The following is an 18,688-nucleotide window of genomic DNA, read 5'->3' on the forward strand; positions in this document are numbered from 1 at the left end:
CCAACACAAAGTGTCTCATTGTGAAGTGGAAGGAGAATGATTAAATGATTTTCAAAATGTTTTACCAATATGTGAAAAGTGGGGGGGGGGGGGGGGGGGGGCATTTTTATTCGGCCCCCTTTACTCTGATACCCCTAACTAAAATCTAGTGGAACAAATTGCCTTCAGAAGTCACCTAATTAGTAAATAGAGCCCACCTGCGTGTAATGTAATCTCAGTATTAATACAGCTGTTCTGTGAAGCCCTCAGAGGTTTGTTAGAGATCCTTAGTGAACAAACAGCATCATGAAGGCCAAGGAACACACCAGACCGGTCAGGGATAAAGTTGTGGAGAAGTATAAAGCAGGGTTAGGTTATAAAAAAAATCTCCCAAGCTTTGAACATCTAACAGAGCTCTGTTCAATCCATCATCGGAAAATGGAAAGAGTATGGCACAACTGCAAACCTACCAAGACATGGCCGTCCACCTAAACTGACCGGCCGGGCAAGGAGAGCATTCATCAGAGAAGCAGCCAAGAGGTCCATGGTAACTCTGGAGGAGCTGCAGAGATCCACAGCTCAGGTGGGAGAATCTGTCCACAGGACAACTATTAGTCGTGTTCTCCACAAATCTGCCCTTTATGGAAGAGTGACAAGAAGAAAGACATTGGTGAAAGAAAGTCATAAGAAGTCCTGTTTGTAGTTTGTGAGAAGCCATGTGGAGGACACAGCAAACATGTGGAAGAAGGTGATCTGGTCAGAGGAGACCAAAATTCTACTTTTTGGCCTAAAAGCAAAACGCTATGTGTGGGGGAAAACTAACACTGCACATCACCCTGAACACACCATCCCCACCGTGAAACATGGTGGTGGCAGCATCATGTGGTGGGGATGCTTTTCTTCAGCAGGGACAGGGAAGCTGGTCAGAGTTGATGGGAAGATGGATGGAGACAAATACAGGACAATCTGAGAAGAAAATCTGTTACAAAAGACTTGAGACTGGGGCGGAGGTTCACCTTCCAGCAGGACAACGACCCGAAACATCCAGCCAGAGCTACAATGGAATGGTTTAGATCAAAGCATATTCGTGTGTTAGAATGGCCCAGTCACAGTCCAGACCTAAATCCCATTGAGAATCTGTGCAAGACTTGAAAATTGCTGTTCACAGACTCTCTCCATCCAATCTGACAGAGCTTAAGATATTTTACAAAGAAGAATGGGCAGAAATGTCCCTCTCTAGATGTGCAAAGCTGGTAGAGACATCCCCAAAAAGACTTGTAGAGAAAGGGGGTTCTACAAAGTACTGACTCCGGGGGGCGCCATACAAATGCCCCCCCCCCACACTTTTCACATATTTATTTGCATCATTTATCATTTTCCTTCCACCTCACAATTATGTGACACTTTGTGTTGGTCTATCACATAAAATCCCAATAAAATACATTTACGTTTTTGGTTGTAACATGACAAAATGTGGAACATGTCAAGGGGTATGAATACTTTTTCAGTGCACTGTATAGCTAAAAGCCCTCCGCTTGTAGTCTTCTACTTTATATAGCAATTGAATTCTGCACATATGTAGAATATCCTTATATACTATTAGGTCCGGGGGACTCCATGTTTACCTCCACTTTACCAGTCAATTTAGTCCATATCCATGCAGCCACATTACCCAGACCGAGCCAGTGGGACCTGAATGATCATGATCTCCAGCTGACAGCATGTCCTTTTTTATTATGCTGGAACTTAAAATTATGCTAAATGTTTATTATTTTAAAAAATATATATATTATACCTGCTCTGTGTAATGGTTTTGCACAGAGCAGTCCCTATCCTCCTCTTCTCGGGTCCCTCACCGGCACCACAGGCCCCTCCCCCCTGCCTAGTGGCCCCCTTAACAAGCAAGGCACTCAAGTGAGCCGCTGCTCTTTGTGTCCATTCACACGTGGGGTGCGGCTCGGCCCTGTTCTCTCCTCATTGGCTCAGGGGCTGTGATTGACAGTAGCGGGAGCCAAGGCATGAAGGTAAAAAACCTTGACCCTGTAGACCCGGTGCACACTTGCGGTGCGGGAAACTGCATGCGATTCAGACAGCGATTCTTTGCAGTGCGATTTGAGCCATTCATCTTGTATGGCACAAATAGCACTGCACCCGCACGAAAGGTGCATTCATCTTATTCTCCCCCCCCCCCCCTCTGACTGGAATCAAATCACATCCATGCAATACGATTCAGCCAATCGCACTGCATTTTGCAAATCATTTTTTTTGATTTTGTTAACTTAACATACACCCACAGCGATTCGCATGGAGTGCAATTGTGATGCGGTGTGGGAAACGCACAGGAATCGCTGCAAATCCCGCACCACATCGGTGTGAACCAGGAATAAGAACCACTTTAAGTTAATTAATGGGTGATGGTTCACCACCATGGCTTTGTACTTCAGATAAGCCCTTTAGGATATTTCTATGTATTGTGAAAGAGAAACATGACAAAAACCTTATTGACTTCATAACAAGGAACTTCAAGATAAAAAAAGAGGTAGCTCCATTTTAGTTCTAGATATGAAAGAGCAGCTGGGATCCTAGGTGAAGACCGACATACTGGAGGTCCATACAACATATAATGTCCTGGACCTTTTTTACTGGGCCCTCTTGGTTTCATTGGAATGCTTGGGATCCAGGCCCAAAGGCAACATGAGTTAAGCGAAAGATCTTGTATGGGAGAAAGAGAGACATACTGGGGGTCCATACATACTGGGGGTCCATACATACTGGAGGTCCATACAACATATAATGTCCTGAACCTTTTTTTACTGGGCCCTTGGTTTCATTGGAATGCTTGGGATCCAGGCCCAAAGGTAACGTGAGCCGAGTGCAAGATCTTGTGTAGTCCATAGTGGAGGTCCATACAATGTATAATGTCCTGGACCTTTTTTACTGGGCCCTCTTGGTTTCATTGAAATGCTTGGGATCCAGGCCCAAAGGCAACATGAGTTACGCGAAAGATCTTGTATGGGAGAAAGAGAGACATACTGGGGGTCCATACATACTGGAGGTCCATACAACGTATAATGTCCTGGACCTTTTTTTACTGGGCCCTCTTGGTTTCATTGGAATGCTTGGGATCCAGGCCCAAAGGCAACATGAGCCGAGTGCAAGATCGTGTATGGAAGAAAGTCTTCACAACTTCTTAAGCAATATTTTATGGAGAAAAATATTCAGCAGTTAACATTATATTGGATGTAGAAGGCCCATATTCCCAGTTAGAATCCTTTTATAGCTAATTAAAAAGTTGCCTAAACACCCTCCATGGTTTTCCCCAATTTTGCTCCTCAGGAGAAGAAACTTACGGAGGAGAGGATAGCGGAGTGCACCGCACAGCTAGCGGAGGAAGAGGAGAAAGCCAAAAACTTGGCCAAGCTGAAAAACAAGCAGGAGATGATGATTACTGACCTTGAAGGTATAATATAGCCTATTAATAATTTCCATACCCTCAGCCATTTTGTTGTGTCTGGGTTTAAACGTTTGTGGGCTAGCTGACCCTTTGCTCAAAAATTATATATATATATATTTATATATATATATTTATTTATATTTATATTTTACTTTTATTTTTTTTGACTTTCAGAAAGATTAAAAAAGGAGGAGAAGACACGGCAGGAATTGGAGAAGGCCAAGAGGAAGCTAGATGGGGAGACCTCTGACCTCGCGGACCAAATCGCTGAGCTCCAGGCTCAGATCGAAGAACTGAAATTACAGTTGGCCAAAAAAGAGGAGGAACTGCAAGCTGCTTTAGCCAGGTGATTGGAGACGCTCCATGTGAAGGTCTAGACCAGTAATAGAAAACTTGTATATCATTCCTTTGCGAATTCACATACAGTGCATAGTTTGTTTCTTTTTCTGAAACCTTCATGTCTAGATAAGACCCAAGTTCAATGGAACACCTAACATTTTAGAGAAGGTGCCCTCTTTAAAGATAGTGACAGGTTCTCCTGTAACGAACCTCCCAACCAATGATACTTGCCTTGCCTATGCCCCCCCCCCCCACTGCTTCCCCCATTGGAGCTGAGAGCTTAGACCTTGTGTGTAAGCTCTGTCAAATGATGACCAGGTTAATGTCATGTAACAATGTTCATTTCCGAGTGGCCAGTTGTGCCAGATCTTGAGAGGAGGTCACATGCTTCTCCATACCAAGAGGAATGGGGTATTTATTGAGAGTTGCATCTCAACCATAGAGTGGTAGAGGAATGCTATGAAGACCTATTGCAGGTATGTGTACAGAAGTCCTCATTGATCAAAGTTGTTTAAGCTGGCCATAGATGGATTGAATCTCAGCCAGTTCAGCAGGGACCAGCCACGATTCGATCCATCTTTGGGGAGGCTGATTGGACCCAAGTCCATCAATCAACTTGGGACTGTCGGATCTTTAGCATAAGATTATTGCCAGGGGCTATAGGCGATAGCGGTAATCATTGTGCTCTCCCAGCAGGGACGGCGACCCCCCCCTCCACCAGGAGGATGCAGTGGCCCTACGGGAGGGATTTCCCCATCAATGCTGACTGTGTTGATGGGGGAATTGATTTTCTTTCCTGCAACCTGTGGTTTCTGAAAAAAAAAAAAACATGTACGCTTGCCTTAACAACCAAAAATGCTTTGTTATAATACTCATTAGTTTACACGATTCCCTCTGCTTTAATCTCATTAGCTTATGTACTCTTTGTCCCTCACTGTTCCCACAATAGGGGAGATGAGGAGGTGGTGCAGAAGAACAATGCTCTGAAGCTGGTGCGTGAGTTACAGGCCCAGATTGCCGAGTTACAAGAAGACTTGGAGTCTGAAAAGGCTTCCCGTAACAAAGCGGAGAAGCAGAAAAGGGACCTGAGCGAGGAGCTGGAGGCATTGAAGACAGAGCTAGAGGACACTCTGGACACCACGGCTGCCCAGCAGGAACTGAGGTATTAAATGAAGGCGACTTCCATCTTGGGGTTGTCTCCTGTGACTGGCCGCTTTCTTGAGATGTAACTGTCAAGTTAACACTCAAATTTGCTTTCTTCTTTGAGGACCAAACGTGAGCAGGAAGTGGCTGAGCTGAAAAAGAGCATTGAGGAGGAAACCAAAAACCATGAGGCTCAGATCCAGGAAATGAGGCAGCGCCAAGCCACCGCCCTGGAGGAGTTATCTGAACAGTTGGAGCAGGGCAAGAGGGTAAGATTCAGTACAAGAGACCTAAATCTAGAAGAGCTTGTGAAGGACTACTTGAGGTTAAAAGTGGAAATTTCCCTTCTATAAGCCACCAATTTACTTAACACGTCCAGTCATGAGTAGGGGAGGTTCTGCCTTGATCCTAATTGGTAAATTCTTTGGGTTCGGTGAAAAGAAAGAAGGTATTTAGACATTTTTATTTCCCTGTGTCCTGCACAGCTCAAAGTGAACCTGGAGAAGAACAAGCAGAGCCTGGAGTCTGAAAACAAGGAGCTGGTCGGTGAGGTGAAGGTTCTTCAGCAGCAAAAGTCTGAGTCTGAGTACAAGAGGAAAAAACTGGAGGGTCAGGTTCAAGAGCTTCACGCCAAGGTCTCAGAGGGGGACAGACTGCGCGCTGAGCTGGCAGAAAAGACCAGCAAACTTCAGGTACCGTGTCCAACCTACAAAGCATTCCGTCACTTTTATAATCTCCAAAATGGCAATTTTTGAAATTTACACATGCGTTATACTTGCCGCAAATGTATTTTGTCTCTTTGCCTAAAAAATTGTTCGCATGATACTTAATTGAAAGGCCAATATGCTGTTGGTCAGCCTTTTCATGCATCCCCAACTGAATCCTGTTGACTTTAAATTAAATAGACGTGATTAGTTCTTATTTATCATGGTTTGCATGGCAGTAGGTTTTATGCTGAAAGGTTGTGAGATGATCTGGATACGTAATGATTTCTTATTTACCATTGCAGAATGAGCTGGACAACGTGTCAACCTTGCTGGAGGAAGCTGAGAAAAAAGGGATTAAACTGGTCAAGGACGTCACTGGCCTGGAGTCCCAGCTGCAGGACACACAGGTCTGTTCGGTGGGACCCTCCTGTATTGTTAGCGGTTGGCTATTATGTTCATTCAGGTCAAGATAAACAGTGGTTTTAATGGGGTCAAAGGTGAAAACAAATTGCTGCAAAGGCACAGAAATCGTGCAGCAGCCTAATTGTATATGGACAGTAAAAGTTTGCAGCAGACGAGGACATGGACCCGTGGTTGCAGGAAATTAAATCGCATCATCTAAGGCCTTCTTTATATTATGAAAAAACAAAGTGCAGCGCTTAAATTAATATATATAGATATAGATATATAGATATATAGATCTATATCTATATATCTATATATATATATCTATATATATATATCATGGAAATTACAAATATTAGGAACATATCATTTTAAGTGAACAAAAATTGTCCCTTGAAAATCCAACATCAAAAAATAAAGTCCACTTGTGTAAGATTAACCACTTCCTGCCCGGCCTATTGCAAAATGACGGCTGGACTGTGGTTCAGTTATCCTGACTGGGGCGTCATGTGACATCCGTCAGGATAACAGCCGCCGCACGTGGCGATCGGTGGAGCGGTGTGTCAGTCTGACACACCGCTCCACCGATCTCGGTAAAGTGCCTCCGGCGGAGTCTCTTTACCACGTGATCAGCCGTGTCCAATCATGGCTGATCACGATGTAAACAGGAAAAGTCGTTGATCGGCTTTTCCTCACTTGTGTCTGATAGACGTGACTAGAGGAGAGCCGATCGGCGGCTCTCCTGACAGGGTGGCTTCCCCTGGTGGTCCAGTATGGGCATCCGAGGGGGGGGTTGCGTTGATAATCAAACCAGGGAAGCCGCCAGGACCACCAGGGAAGGGGGCAACATGTGGATGGCCAGGTGTGTACCCCCTATGGCCATCCACATGTGCAAATGAATGCCCAATCGGTGCCCACAAATGGGCACTGACTGGCACCATTATGTAACAAATTACATCAGTGATGCCCAGCAATGCCACCCATCAGTGTCATCAGTGCCACCAATAAGTACACATCAGTACCACCTATGAATGCCACCTATCAGTGCCACCTCATCGGTGCCCATCAGTGCTGCCTTATTAGTGCAGCCATATCAGTGCCCGTTATTGAAGAAAACGTACTTATTTACAAAAAATTTTAACAGAAACAAAGAAAAACGTGGGGGTTTTTTTCGAAATTTTCGGTCTTTTTTTACTTGTGCAAAAAATAAAAATTGCAGAGGTGATCAAATACCACCAAAAGAAAGCTCTATTTGTGGGAACAAAATGATAAAAAATTTGTTTGTGTACAGTGTTGTATGACCGCACAATTGTCATTCAAATTGCTACAGCGCTGAAAGCTGAAAATTGGCTTGGGCAGGAAGGTGTAGAAGTGCCTGGTATTGTGGTAAGTAGTTAAAGATCTAAGAAGGTGATGTTAAGATGTGAATCCAGACAGGAACATCCAGATTGTTCAGCATAGGAGGCACCACAAAAGACCACCACCGTGACTGAAGAGTGGTGGGCTTACCAGACAATGTTGACCCCTCCAAAGAGAGGAATGCATATTACAATCCACATATGACCTCACAACTGGTCCGAGGGTTCTGCTAAGCTATTTCAAAACATCCCACCATTCACAGTATAGTAAGGCTCCTCATAAGGCAACTCTGGCAAGGATTTTATATAAAGGAAAAAAAAAAAATCAAACCATCCATAGCTTAAATTCGTATGTGTGGCAGTATTTGATAAAATGAAATACACTTACAAAGTCCACATGGTGTGCAAACCATAAGAATCAGCATGTTAATCTGTATTTTCCAAAAACAAAGATGGCTGCGGCTCAATTGTGCATGAACAGTGGCATGTGTTACGGCTCCGCCCTGCGCGTTTCATCAAACGAGATGTCATCAGGGGCATCTTTGTTTTGGGAAAATACGGATTACATGCTGATTCTTATGGCTTGCATATCATGTGGACTTGTGTGTACGTGTATTTCTTTTTATTAAATACTGCCGCACGTACAGTTTTACGCTATGGATGGTTTTTATTTCTTTATATAAAATCCTTTGCTGGAGTTGCTTTATGAGAAGCCTTACTATACTGTGAATGGTGGGACGTTTTGAAATAGCTTGTCCAGAACCCTCGGATCAGCTATGAGGCCATATGTGGATTGTCATATATACGTTTGAGACCTCTCTTTGGAGGGGTCAACATTGTCTGGTAAGCCCCCCCACTTCAGTCACCGTGATGGTCTTTTGGGGTCTCCTATGCTGAACAATCTGGATGTTCCTGTCTGAATTCACATCTTAACATCACCTTCTTAGATCTTTGAATTAACACAAGTAGACTTTTTTTTTTTTATGATGGATTTTCAAGGGACATTTTTTGTTCACATAAAATTACATGTTCATAATATTTGTATTTTTATGATATATATGGAATAATTTATGTGCTGCACTTTGTTTTTTTTTTCAGTTTGTATATACTAAGTATTGGGGTATAGTTGCTGGCTGCCTTCTGTTATTATGATACCACAATTTAGGAGCCCTAGTCTGATTTTTATTTTATTTATATTATGTTTATATAGCAGGAGCAGTGGAATGCCCTAATGGTGGTTGGTGAACTTTGGAAAGGTTAGGGAAGGAGTCGTCTCTCTACGGTTTGTAAAAGAAACCAGGAGTTGACTTGGCTGAGCAGACACCACCTATATCTGAAATATAACTTCTGGGTGGATTGTGTTCAATCGGGCTTAATTCATTTCACACAAATAGAAAATCCCAAATGTACGCTTTGTCCCTTTGACAGGAACTGCTCCAAGAAGAGACTCGGCAGAAGCTGAACCTTAGCAGCCGTATCCGACAGCTAGAGGAGGAGAAGGGCAACCTACTGGAGCAGCAGGAGGAAGAGGAGGAGGCCCGCAAAGCCTTGGAGAAGCAGATCATCAGCCTCCAGGCACAGGTACCTTTGTCGTTCCAATATCATATGTTCTAAAGAGGCTGCATAATGAAGAGCATGTCCTGCCTGTAACCAGTCCTAACCAATCAGAATTCAATTGGTTGCCTTTTCCTGATTACGTAATATCAGCTGACTACTTTTTTTTCAACCAGCTTGTAGAATCCAAGAAGAAGCTGGAAGATGATGTGGGCACGATTGAAGGGTTAGAAGAGGTGAAAAAGAAGCTCATGAAGGACATGGAGCTAATGGGACAGCGCTTGGAGGAAAAGGGCCTGGCCTATGAGAAGCTGGAGAAGACCAAAAACAGACTTCAGCAAGAGCTGGATGACTTGATAGTGGACCTGGATCACCAGAGGCAGATTGTGTCCAACCTGGAGAAGAAACAGAAGAAGTTTGACCAGGTCAGTTGACTTTGTCCCTTCTTTTTACTAGATTATGTGCAGTACCTCAGGAGAGACGTATATAAGGGATTTCCTTTTGTTTATGAAACATGGCATGAATCTCATCTGTCTCTCCCACCAGCTTCTTGCCGAAGAAAAGACCATCTCAGCCCGGTGTGCCGAGGAACGTGATCGGGCCGAGGCAGACGCAAGGGAAAAGGAGACCAAAGCTTTGTCATTAGCCAGAGCCCTGGAGGAGGCGCTGGAGGCTCGTGATGAATTTGAGAGGCTGAACAAGCAGTTGAGAGCAGAGATGGAAGATCTGATGAGCTCCAAAGATGATGTTGGGAAGAACGTAAGTTACCACAAAGATCTGTGCAGTGACATGGATCAGTGTTTTCGTAAAGGGCACATGGAACCTTAGGGTTTCTTCAGAGGTTGCTAGGGGTTCCTTGAACATTGTCTGCCTCTCAGATAGGTAGCCACTGACAACACCAATCTTTTTAGCTATCTGTAAGGGGGGAATTTTTCCCAATGACCACAATTGTAGGGAGCATTCTTCCCACTGACCATCACCATAATGTACTATGGACTGTAGATATAGAAATTATTAGCAGGGGTTCCGTATTTCATGGATTCCTCTCTGTTAAAAGGGTTAAGAAATGCTGCATTTCCATTATTTTACACCCTTATAAGGTCTCATTTCTTATGGTCCAACTCCAGCCAAAACTATAACTGCAATGAAAGCTCTGCCAAATATAAAAAAAAAAGTTTTGGCTGCATTTTGTCCGTATTGCTTTTACATCTGATTTAATGAAGCTATGCAGCCATGACCAGGAGGACCAGTTTTGCCTTCAAGTGGATCTCCAAGATACTTTTTTTTTTTTTTTTATTTACGGAAAAATATTGCCCAGCAACTTTTCTCTCCAGTGCTGTCCCCAGCAGACTTGCTTCTTCTGGCTTGTCTTCAGGATTAAAGAAAGGCCAGCATCACAAAACTCGCTTTCTGTGAGCCCTGGCCATCATAGACCTTCACCATAGGAATACATCATCACACAGCCTGGGCTTACAGTACTCCTGGAATTATTGGCATTCACAGGTCTTTGAGCATCACTCAGTCTAGGAGCAATAACTACCCCAACCACCACTGCTGAGGAAGGACCCGCGACACCACCACAGCCGCAGAGACTGCAGGGGAGAAGATATATAGGGGTTTATGTGAGAAAAATAGATGGGGGGGGGGGGCTTAAAGGAACGGTGTGTGGGGGGGAGGGTGTAGCTGGAGTTCCTCATTAAATTTGTTACTTATTAAAGCGGAACTACCCATAATGACTTAATAATGACAAAAAATATTCTTCTTTAGCAAGGAACTTACATTCCACATTAAACTGTTACTAAACCCTCAACAGTAAAATCAGTCTGTATATGTAGTAAGGCATACTCGCTGTGGAACCTAAGGGGTTAATCCTCTGCATTGTGTAAAAAGGCTGTTTGATCCTATCTTCTCGAATCCCCCCCTTCCTCCGCTGTCCCCAATCCATCTCCTGATGGTACAGAGCCTTTGGAGTCACTCTGCACATGCTCAGTTTGGTGTGTATTGCTAGAGATTTATTTTTCTTCTTGGGAGGGTGCATGTGATCAGCACAGGGCCAATCAGCACTGTCCAGACAAGAGGGTCAGGGGCCCTGCAGCCTCATAGGACAGTCAAAGAAGAATGAAAACTCCTTCTGCAAGCTTTAAATAGACACTGATAGAAGTCACAAGACTGATTATACTGCTGATGAGAAAAGGTATTAAGCAGTTTATATTCACTAAAATAATTGAATTTCCATGTTCTGTGTACTGTGAAAGACCAGATGTAGTGAATACAGGCTCCTGGGGAGATCAGATATAGTGACTGCAGGCTCCTGGGGAGATCAGATATAGTGACTGCAGGCTTCTGGGGGGAGAGCAGATATAGTGACTGCAGGCTTCTGGGGGGAGATCAGATATAGTGACTGCAGGCTCCTGGGGAGAGCAGATATAGTGACTGCAGGCTCCTGGGGAGAGCAGATATAGTGAATGCAGGCTCCTGGGGAGATCAGATATAGTGAATGCAGGCTCCTGGGGAGAGCAGATATAGTGACTGCAGGCTCCAGGGGAGATCAGATATAGTGACTGCAGGCTCCTGGGAGATCAGATATAGTGACTGCAGGCTTCTGGGGGGAGAGCAGATATAGTGAATGCAGGCTCCTGGGGAGATCAGATATAGTGACTGCAGGCTCCTGGGGAGATCAGATATAGTGACTGCAGAGTCCTGGGGAGATCAGATATAGTGACTGCAGAGTCCTGGGGAGAGCAGATATAGTGACTGCAGAGTCCTGGGGAGAGCAGATATAGTGACTGCAGAGTCCTGGGGAGAGCAGATATAGTGACTGCAGAGTCCTGGGGAGAGCAGATATAGTGACTGCAGAGTCCTGGGGAGAGCAGATATAGTGACTGCAGAGTCCTGGGGAGAGCAGATATAGTGACTGCAGAGTCCTGGGGAGAGCAGATATAGTGACTGCAGGCTCCTGGGTTTAGTAACACTTTAATAAATTATGCTACCAAAATTAGTGTATGCTGTAAGTTGTCTCCAGTATTGCTCCTGTTTCTTCTTGCTGGAGGCCGCCATTGTGCTGAAGCCCAGAGCCCCTGAACAGCAGCAAATCATAAAGCGGAACAAAACCCATCGATTTAAGTTACATTCCTGGAACGCTGGGATTGCTAACTGTTACATTTGCTTGTGTCCTCAACCAAACTGTCAAACAATCAAATGGCTGAACTGATCACATGCAGCACTATGGCAGTTGCAGATCAAACAGAAGCAGCTTCTTTGGCTGTAAAGGATAGGAGGGTTTAAGTCTAAGCTTTAAGGCTGCCAGCAGATTGGCTTCTAAAAACTCGGCAGTGCCTAAAAATGAAGAGCAACTAAGCATGTGCAGAGCCGGGTGGGATAGTGTATTACTGAATTTTACACAGTATAGACACTTATATTTAATATTTTTTATAGCTATACCTGCAGTAGAGGCCGCCTGAAGTCATCTAGCAAGACTTCATTTTCTCACTAAAGTTCCTTCTACTTGGTGTAATATTATTGAGACTTGGTTGTAGATGTTAGAATGGGTCCTGTTGAGGTGTTGCTTACCTCTATATAATTTCTTTGTTATGGAGAGTTAGAACTTCGGCTTTTTGTTATGGCCTTTTCGGGCACTTTTGATTCTTGGTGTCTTTTTTGCCAGGTTCACGAGTTGGAGAAATCTAAGCGCGCTCTGGAGCAGCAGGTGGAAGAGATGAGAACTCAGCTGGAAGAACTGGAAGATGAGCTGCAAGGAACGGAAGACGCCAAGCTGCGCCTGGAAGTCAATATGCAGGCCATGAAGGCGCAGTTTGATCGAGACTTACAGGCACGGGATGAGCAGAACGAAGAGAAGAAGCGCATGTTGGTCAAGCAGGTAGGTAACCCATCCTGCTGGGGGGGTTGCTTTACCACGTTCCATGTAGGAAGCTACCTTTCCGAACTTCATACAGTCCTAGTCTGCCATTGTAATTGGATTCCAAATAGTTTGTGTTGATCTTTCCAAGGTTCGGGAGTTGGAGGCAGAGCTGGAAGACGAGCGCAAACAGCGAGCTCTGGCTGTGGCTTCCAAGAAGAAACTGGAAATGGATTTGAAGGATCTGGAGTCTCAAATTGAGGCAGCCAATAAAGGACGTGAAGATGCCATCAAACAACTGCGTAAGCTGCAGGTAACTTGGAGTACTGCGGACAATCTTCAGAACAGAGAAGGTCAAGTTCCGAGATCCACCATTGGCCTTCCTTGTACACTTTCTTATTTTTTAAATAACTTTATTCTCGGCAGGCGCAAATGAAGGACTACCAGCGGGAATTGGAAGACGCCAGGGCATCCCGAGATGACATCTTCGCTCAGTCTAAAGAGAACGAGAAGAAGCTGAAGAACCTGGAGGCTGAAATTCTTCAGCTTCAGGAGGTACGAGTGTTACAGTATGCAGTTGGCTTGACGCAGACCAGCATCTTAATACTCTTGTACAGCAAGGCCTTACTACTAACGTGCATGTCTGAGCAAAATGTAAAAACAACATACAGTACATATCTACAATACATGCATGTTTCTTCTTGTGTAATCCATTGAAAGCGCTGCAGAAAATAAAAAATGGCTGCCAAAAATCAAAAACCTAACTTCCTCTAGTGAGCTGACAACCAGGGCCGCTGATAGGGGGGGGGGGGGGGAGCCAGTCCTGCTGTAGGGGGGCCGGACAGCAGAGGGAATTGGTGTGGTTGGACAGAGGGGCAATTACAGAAGGATGCACTGTGCGGTTCTGTGCAGCAGCTGAAAGCCAGTTTCTCTCCCTCCTGCCAGCTTTCAGCTGCTGCAGGGAGAGAGACAGACACAGCATTATTTCTGTAATTGCTTCCCCGGCACCGATCCCCTTCTCTGTTCTGCCTGCTTCTGATCTCCCCTGTCACTGTGGTGCAGAGCCCCCCCCTCCTCTTACTGTTCTCACGTTGCAGGAGAAGGGGGGGGGGTGCGAATGTCCTGCTCAGTTCGCCACGGCAGACTGAGATTTCTAGGGTCACTTTGGAGCTTGACTTTGATCCAACATTATCTATTATTTATAAAACGCATTCTAAATGTTTTATTTAGGGATCTGAGTCGTACCAAAATAGTGAAGGCACCTTTTTCAAAGTCACAGTGACTTTACCTCCTTGGTGCCAAGCGCACGCAAATATGCCGCCTCTCGGCCTTGGCACTGAGCAGCTACACATTTGCGTGCAATAGCGCCAGTAGACCTGCCACAGTTACCGGCGGCTGACTGAAAGCTCCCGTTCATGTGACTAGTCACCTGACCATAAGCCCCGCCCCGTCTTCCAGCATACTAAACCCCTGAAAGGCGCAGCAGCCGCCGGCTCTAAGGGGTTAAGTTGCACAGATTTGAACGAGTGCCATTGAAAAGAACAAGGGTGAGACTTATGCTTCCTTGATGCCCAAGGTCACATGACACATTCGCACACAAGTGTGAATGAAGTGTTCAGCTGAACTTAAATTCTTCCTACTTCCTGAATGCTTTTTTTTTTTTTAACCACTTCCCGCCCACCATATAGCAGAATGACGAGCGCAAAGTGGTTAAGTTATCCTGACTGGAGGTCATATGACGTCAAACAGGATAAGAAGCGATCGCTCGCCCGCAGGCGCGAGTAGAGGAGAGCCGATCGGCTGCTCTCCTGACGGGGGGGGGTGGGGGGGGGGGTCTGCACTGATTGATTATCAATGCAGCCCACCAGGTGTGCCCCTCCAGTACCACCAGGTGTGCCCACCCAGGACCCATCAGTAATGCCTGCCAGTGCCTCCTCATCAGTGCTGCCTATAATTGCCATCTATCAGTGTGCCCTTTTAATGTCCGTCAGTGTGCCCTTGTTAGTGTGCCCTTTTAGTGCCCATCAGTGCGCCCTTTTTGTGCCCGTCAGTGCGTTCTTGTCAGTGCGCCCTTTTTGTGCCTGTCAGTGCACCCTTTTTGTGCCGGTCAGTACGCCCTTTTTGTGCCCGTCAGTGCGTTCTTGTTAGTGCACCATTTTAGTGCCCGTCAGTGCGCCCTTTTTGTGCCCGTCAGTGCGTTCTTGTTAGTGCACCCTTTTAGTGCCTTTCAGCGCCCCCTATCAGTGCCCATCAGTGAAGTAGAAAAATTATTTAATTACAAAATTTTATAACAGAAACAAAGAAAAACTTTTTTTTGTTTTGTTTTTGTTTTTTTTTTGTTTTTTGTTGATCACCCCCCCCGTGGTGATCAAATACCACCAAAAGAGAGCTCTATTAATTTTAGTTTGGGTACAGTGTAGCACGACCGCATAATTGTCATTTAAGATGTGACAGCGCGGAAAGCAGAAAATTGGCCTGGGCAGGAAGGGGGTGATAGTGCCCGGTATAGAAGGGGTTAATGTGAATGCCACAATGGTGAGCCTGGCGTTCGTTTTGTCTCTGGGTTGGTCACGGTCAGCAAATGCAACGGGAGGAATAATTTTTGCTGCTATACAAAGTTCTGCGGCATGTGCACACCAGGCGTTGCCACTTTGCAGTCTAACCCCTTCCCGCCGGCCACCTCCCGGAACATTTTAAGAGTTCTAAAAGCCGGAGAGGCGGAAGCGGGCATTTGGATCATGTGACCGGTGTGATTGGCTGTCACATGATCGGAAAGCTCCCAATCACAAGTATACATAAGGAGCTTGCCGATTACCATGCAGGGAGCACGCTGTCAGCACGGTAAGTTGTTTACACAGGGCCGCGTATATGCTTACTGTCGGCGCTAAGGGGGTGGGGCGGAGCAAAACACGGTTCAACCGCCTAATTTTTTACTGCCCCGCCCCCCCAACCACAAGCATAAATTAGGCCTTATGGTGCAGTGACTGTGCCCCTGATTCGCGGTTACTAACTCTCGGTCCGCAGGGTAGAGTGTGCTTTATATCTTCATTGACTTTCAGTGACTCGTTTACTTTCCACCCTTAGGATCTGCCGCCTCTGAGCGCGGGCGCCGCCACGCCGAGCAGGAGAGAGACGAACTCGCCGACGAGATCTCAAACAGCACTTCAGGAAAGTGAGTGATCGATTTTAAATGTAACTTAGCTGTGCGTCTATCCGTGGCCTCACATCACGCTGCCGTATGTGTGCGTTCTGCCGGCATCGCTGTGTTGTGCTGGGAGATCATTTAAAGGAGTTGTAAAGTCTCGAGGTTTGCATTCTATGCATTAAGGTGAAAAAAACTTCTGTGCTGCCCCCCAGAGCCCCCCTTTTTCTTACCTGAACCCGATCATTCCAGCGACGAGCGCAGCCACTGTCTCGGTCCTGATTGAATAGATTCATAGCAGCAGGAGCCATTGGCTCCCGCTGCTGTCAATCAAATCCAGTGACACGGTGCTGGGGGCGGAGCCGAGTCATGCTTTCTGTGTCAATCGACGCAGCAGCAGGACTCGGGAGCGCGCCTGCATGGGTGCCCCCATTGAAAGCGGCTCTCCGTGGGAGGGGGACCCTATGAAGAGGAGGAGCCAGGAGCGCCGCCAGGGGACCCCAGAAATGGAGGCTTGGGGCCGCTCTGTGCAAAACCCTTACACAGAGGAGATAAGTACATGTTTGTAAATGTTTGTATAAAAAATAAAAGAACAATCGTTTTAATCGTACGCCCCCCAGCACTGTGACTGCGTCCAACTGCAGAAACGGGTATGATGGGTTCCTGATCACATGATCACTGTGACAGCCAATCACAATGATTAGGTGACCAGGAAGCCCATATAACACCACCTGATGTTGTGATCACCTATAGCATGGGGGCGCTCAACCTGCGGCCATCCAGCTGTTGTGGAACTACAAGTCCCATGAGACATTGCAAGGCTGACAGTACAAGCATGACTCCCAAAGGCAGAGGCATGATGGGACTTGTAGTTCTACAACAGCTGGAGGGACACAGGTTGAGCACCCATGCCTTGAAGCAGGGGTCTCCAAATTTTGACATTCGTCAAGCCTTTTTTTTTTTAATAAATACATCTCTGTTTTTATTTGTACCAGCTGCCACGTAGGTAGCGAGGGATTTTGGTGGACTGTTTCACAGACTCAAATTTTTTATTTTTTTATTTTTCCCTGAACTCGTAAAGTGGCAGTGTCCTTTAATTTTACTTGCTACAAATTACTCGATGCAAGATACTTTTAGAAGCCTCATTGGTGGTGGTGGTGGTGGTGGTGGGGGGGGGGGGGGGGGTGGAGGGTTCCCTACTTTGTCTAAAAACATAGGACTAGATTTCCATGTTTCCAACAGGTCGGCCCTCCTAGATGAAAAGCGGCGTTTGGAAGCCAAGATCTCCCAGTTGGAGGAGGAGCTAGAAGAGGAGCAGAGCAACATGGAACTTCTCAACGATCGATTCCGCAAAACCACTCTTCAGGTGAGCAAACATGTGTCGTCCCCCCTGTTTTTCCAAAATGTGAAGGTAAAGGACCCCGGTATCTGCCGCTCCCGGCCTGAATCCTGCTGTTTATTCTCTTGCAACCAATTGACGTACCGGTACGCGCTTGACTTCAGGTGGTTGCACCAGGATGATGCCCGGTACCGGCAGTCGGTTCGCTTGTAAGAGCAATTGGAGCGACTAACTAGCCGCTGGATTGCTGTTACAAGCAGCATGGGGGCCCATAGGAAAGCATTGTGTGAGTTTAGCTGTGGGAGATAACTTGATCTATCCGCCGCTAAAAGCTGAATTTTTTCCACCCGTGTGAAAGGGGCCTAAGAGACCCGAGCAACCAGCCGGGTGGACACCCAGAGAAGCCAGGATCAGCTTTGATTGGGTCCCAGTGAACTGACATCACTTCTGGTGTACCCGGATGTCATCGGCGCCATTTAAAAAAAAAAAATTAAAGCATTAAAAAAAAAAAAAAAAAGCCGATCTTGGTGTGTTGAACGCTTTTAAGGGCAAAGGGATTTTCACCCCAGATGTCTCCATAAAGAGTACCTGTTGCATACCAATTGCTGTCACAAGGAATGTTTTCATTCCTTGTGATGGCAATAAAGGTGATCCAAAAAAATAAATAAATTCAGTTTAAAGCCACAGTGTAAAAATGAAAGGACAAAAAAATGATTAGTTACAAAAATAAATATTTAAAGCAACAGTTAAAAAATGAAAAAAAAAAAATACAAAAATGAATAGTTAAAAAAACAAATATTTAAAGCAACAGTTTAAAAATAAAAAATATTAAAATGAATAGTTACAAAAAACAGAAATATTAAAAGCAACAGTTTAAAAATGAAAAAAAAAATACAAAAATTAAAGTTAAAAAAACACAAAGAAATATTTAAAGCATCAGTTTAAATTTTTTTTTAAAAAAATGTATAAATTAAAAAAAAAAACATAAAACTTGAAAATGCCCCTTAACCCCCTCCAAAGGTGAATGCACGCGTCGGCCCCCGTGCGTGCACAAACGGTGATCATTTCACACAAGTGAGGTATCACTGCGAACGTCAGAACCTGGGCTGTAATTCTATCCGCAGACCTCCTCTGTACATCTAAAGTGGTAACCTGTAAAGGCTTTTAAAGCGTCGCCTATGAATGGTAACATTTACGTAGTTTGTCGCCATAGGTTGGAGTTGCGTCTTTTTTCAACCTCACCAACTATGGTTTAGTGTATCCATTACTTGACATAACATCATCTTTTTAAGTTTTACAAAAAAAATAGGTTATGTATTGTGTGTTTTTTTTTTTTTTTGCAATAAAATTCCAAAAAGTGAATTTTTTTCCCCAAAAATTGTGCAAATACGCAATTTTCTTCTTTAGAGCCT

General features: G+C 45.1%; 2 protein-coding genes across 2 annotated transcripts in view; both read left to right on the forward strand.

Annotated features, from left to right (window-relative positions):
- LOC141113413 (myosin-10-like) overlaps positions 1–13,512 on the forward strand; it is a gene marked incomplete in the record, with an annotated part of 160,446 nt that extends 146,934 nt beyond the window's left edge. The window contains 12 exon segments of the mRNA XM_073606470.1: positions 3,316–3,439; positions 3,608–3,779; positions 4,722–4,934; positions 5,040–5,184; positions 5,401–5,607; positions 5,925–6,029; positions 8,814–8,966; positions 9,116–9,364; positions 9,486–9,698; positions 12,604–12,816; positions 12,947–13,108; positions 13,222–13,512. Of these exon segments, the coding sequence (XP_073462571.1) occupies positions 3,316–3,439; positions 3,608–3,779; positions 4,722–4,934; positions 5,040–5,184; positions 5,401–5,607; positions 5,925–6,029; positions 8,814–8,966; positions 9,116–9,364; positions 9,486–9,698; positions 12,604–12,816; positions 12,947–13,108; positions 13,222–13,512 (2,247 nt within the window).
- A 2,323-nt stretch (positions 13,513–15,835) lies between these two features.
- LOC141113719 (myosin heavy chain, embryonic smooth muscle isoform-like) overlaps positions 15,836–18,688 on the forward strand; it is a gene marked incomplete in the record, with an annotated part of 9,946 nt that continues 7,093 nt past the window's right edge. Inside the window, 2 exon segments of the mRNA XM_073606995.1 lie at positions 15,836–15,967; positions 17,180–17,303. Coding sequence (XP_073463096.1) covers positions 17,262–17,303 — 42 coding nt within the window.

Source organism: Aquarana catesbeiana, linkage group LG12, assembly GCF_042186555.1.
Source record: "Aquarana catesbeiana isolate 2022-GZ linkage group LG12, ASM4218655v1, whole genome shotgun sequence".
Lineage (NCBI taxonomy): Eukaryota > Metazoa > Chordata > Amphibia > Anura > Ranidae > Aquarana > Aquarana catesbeiana.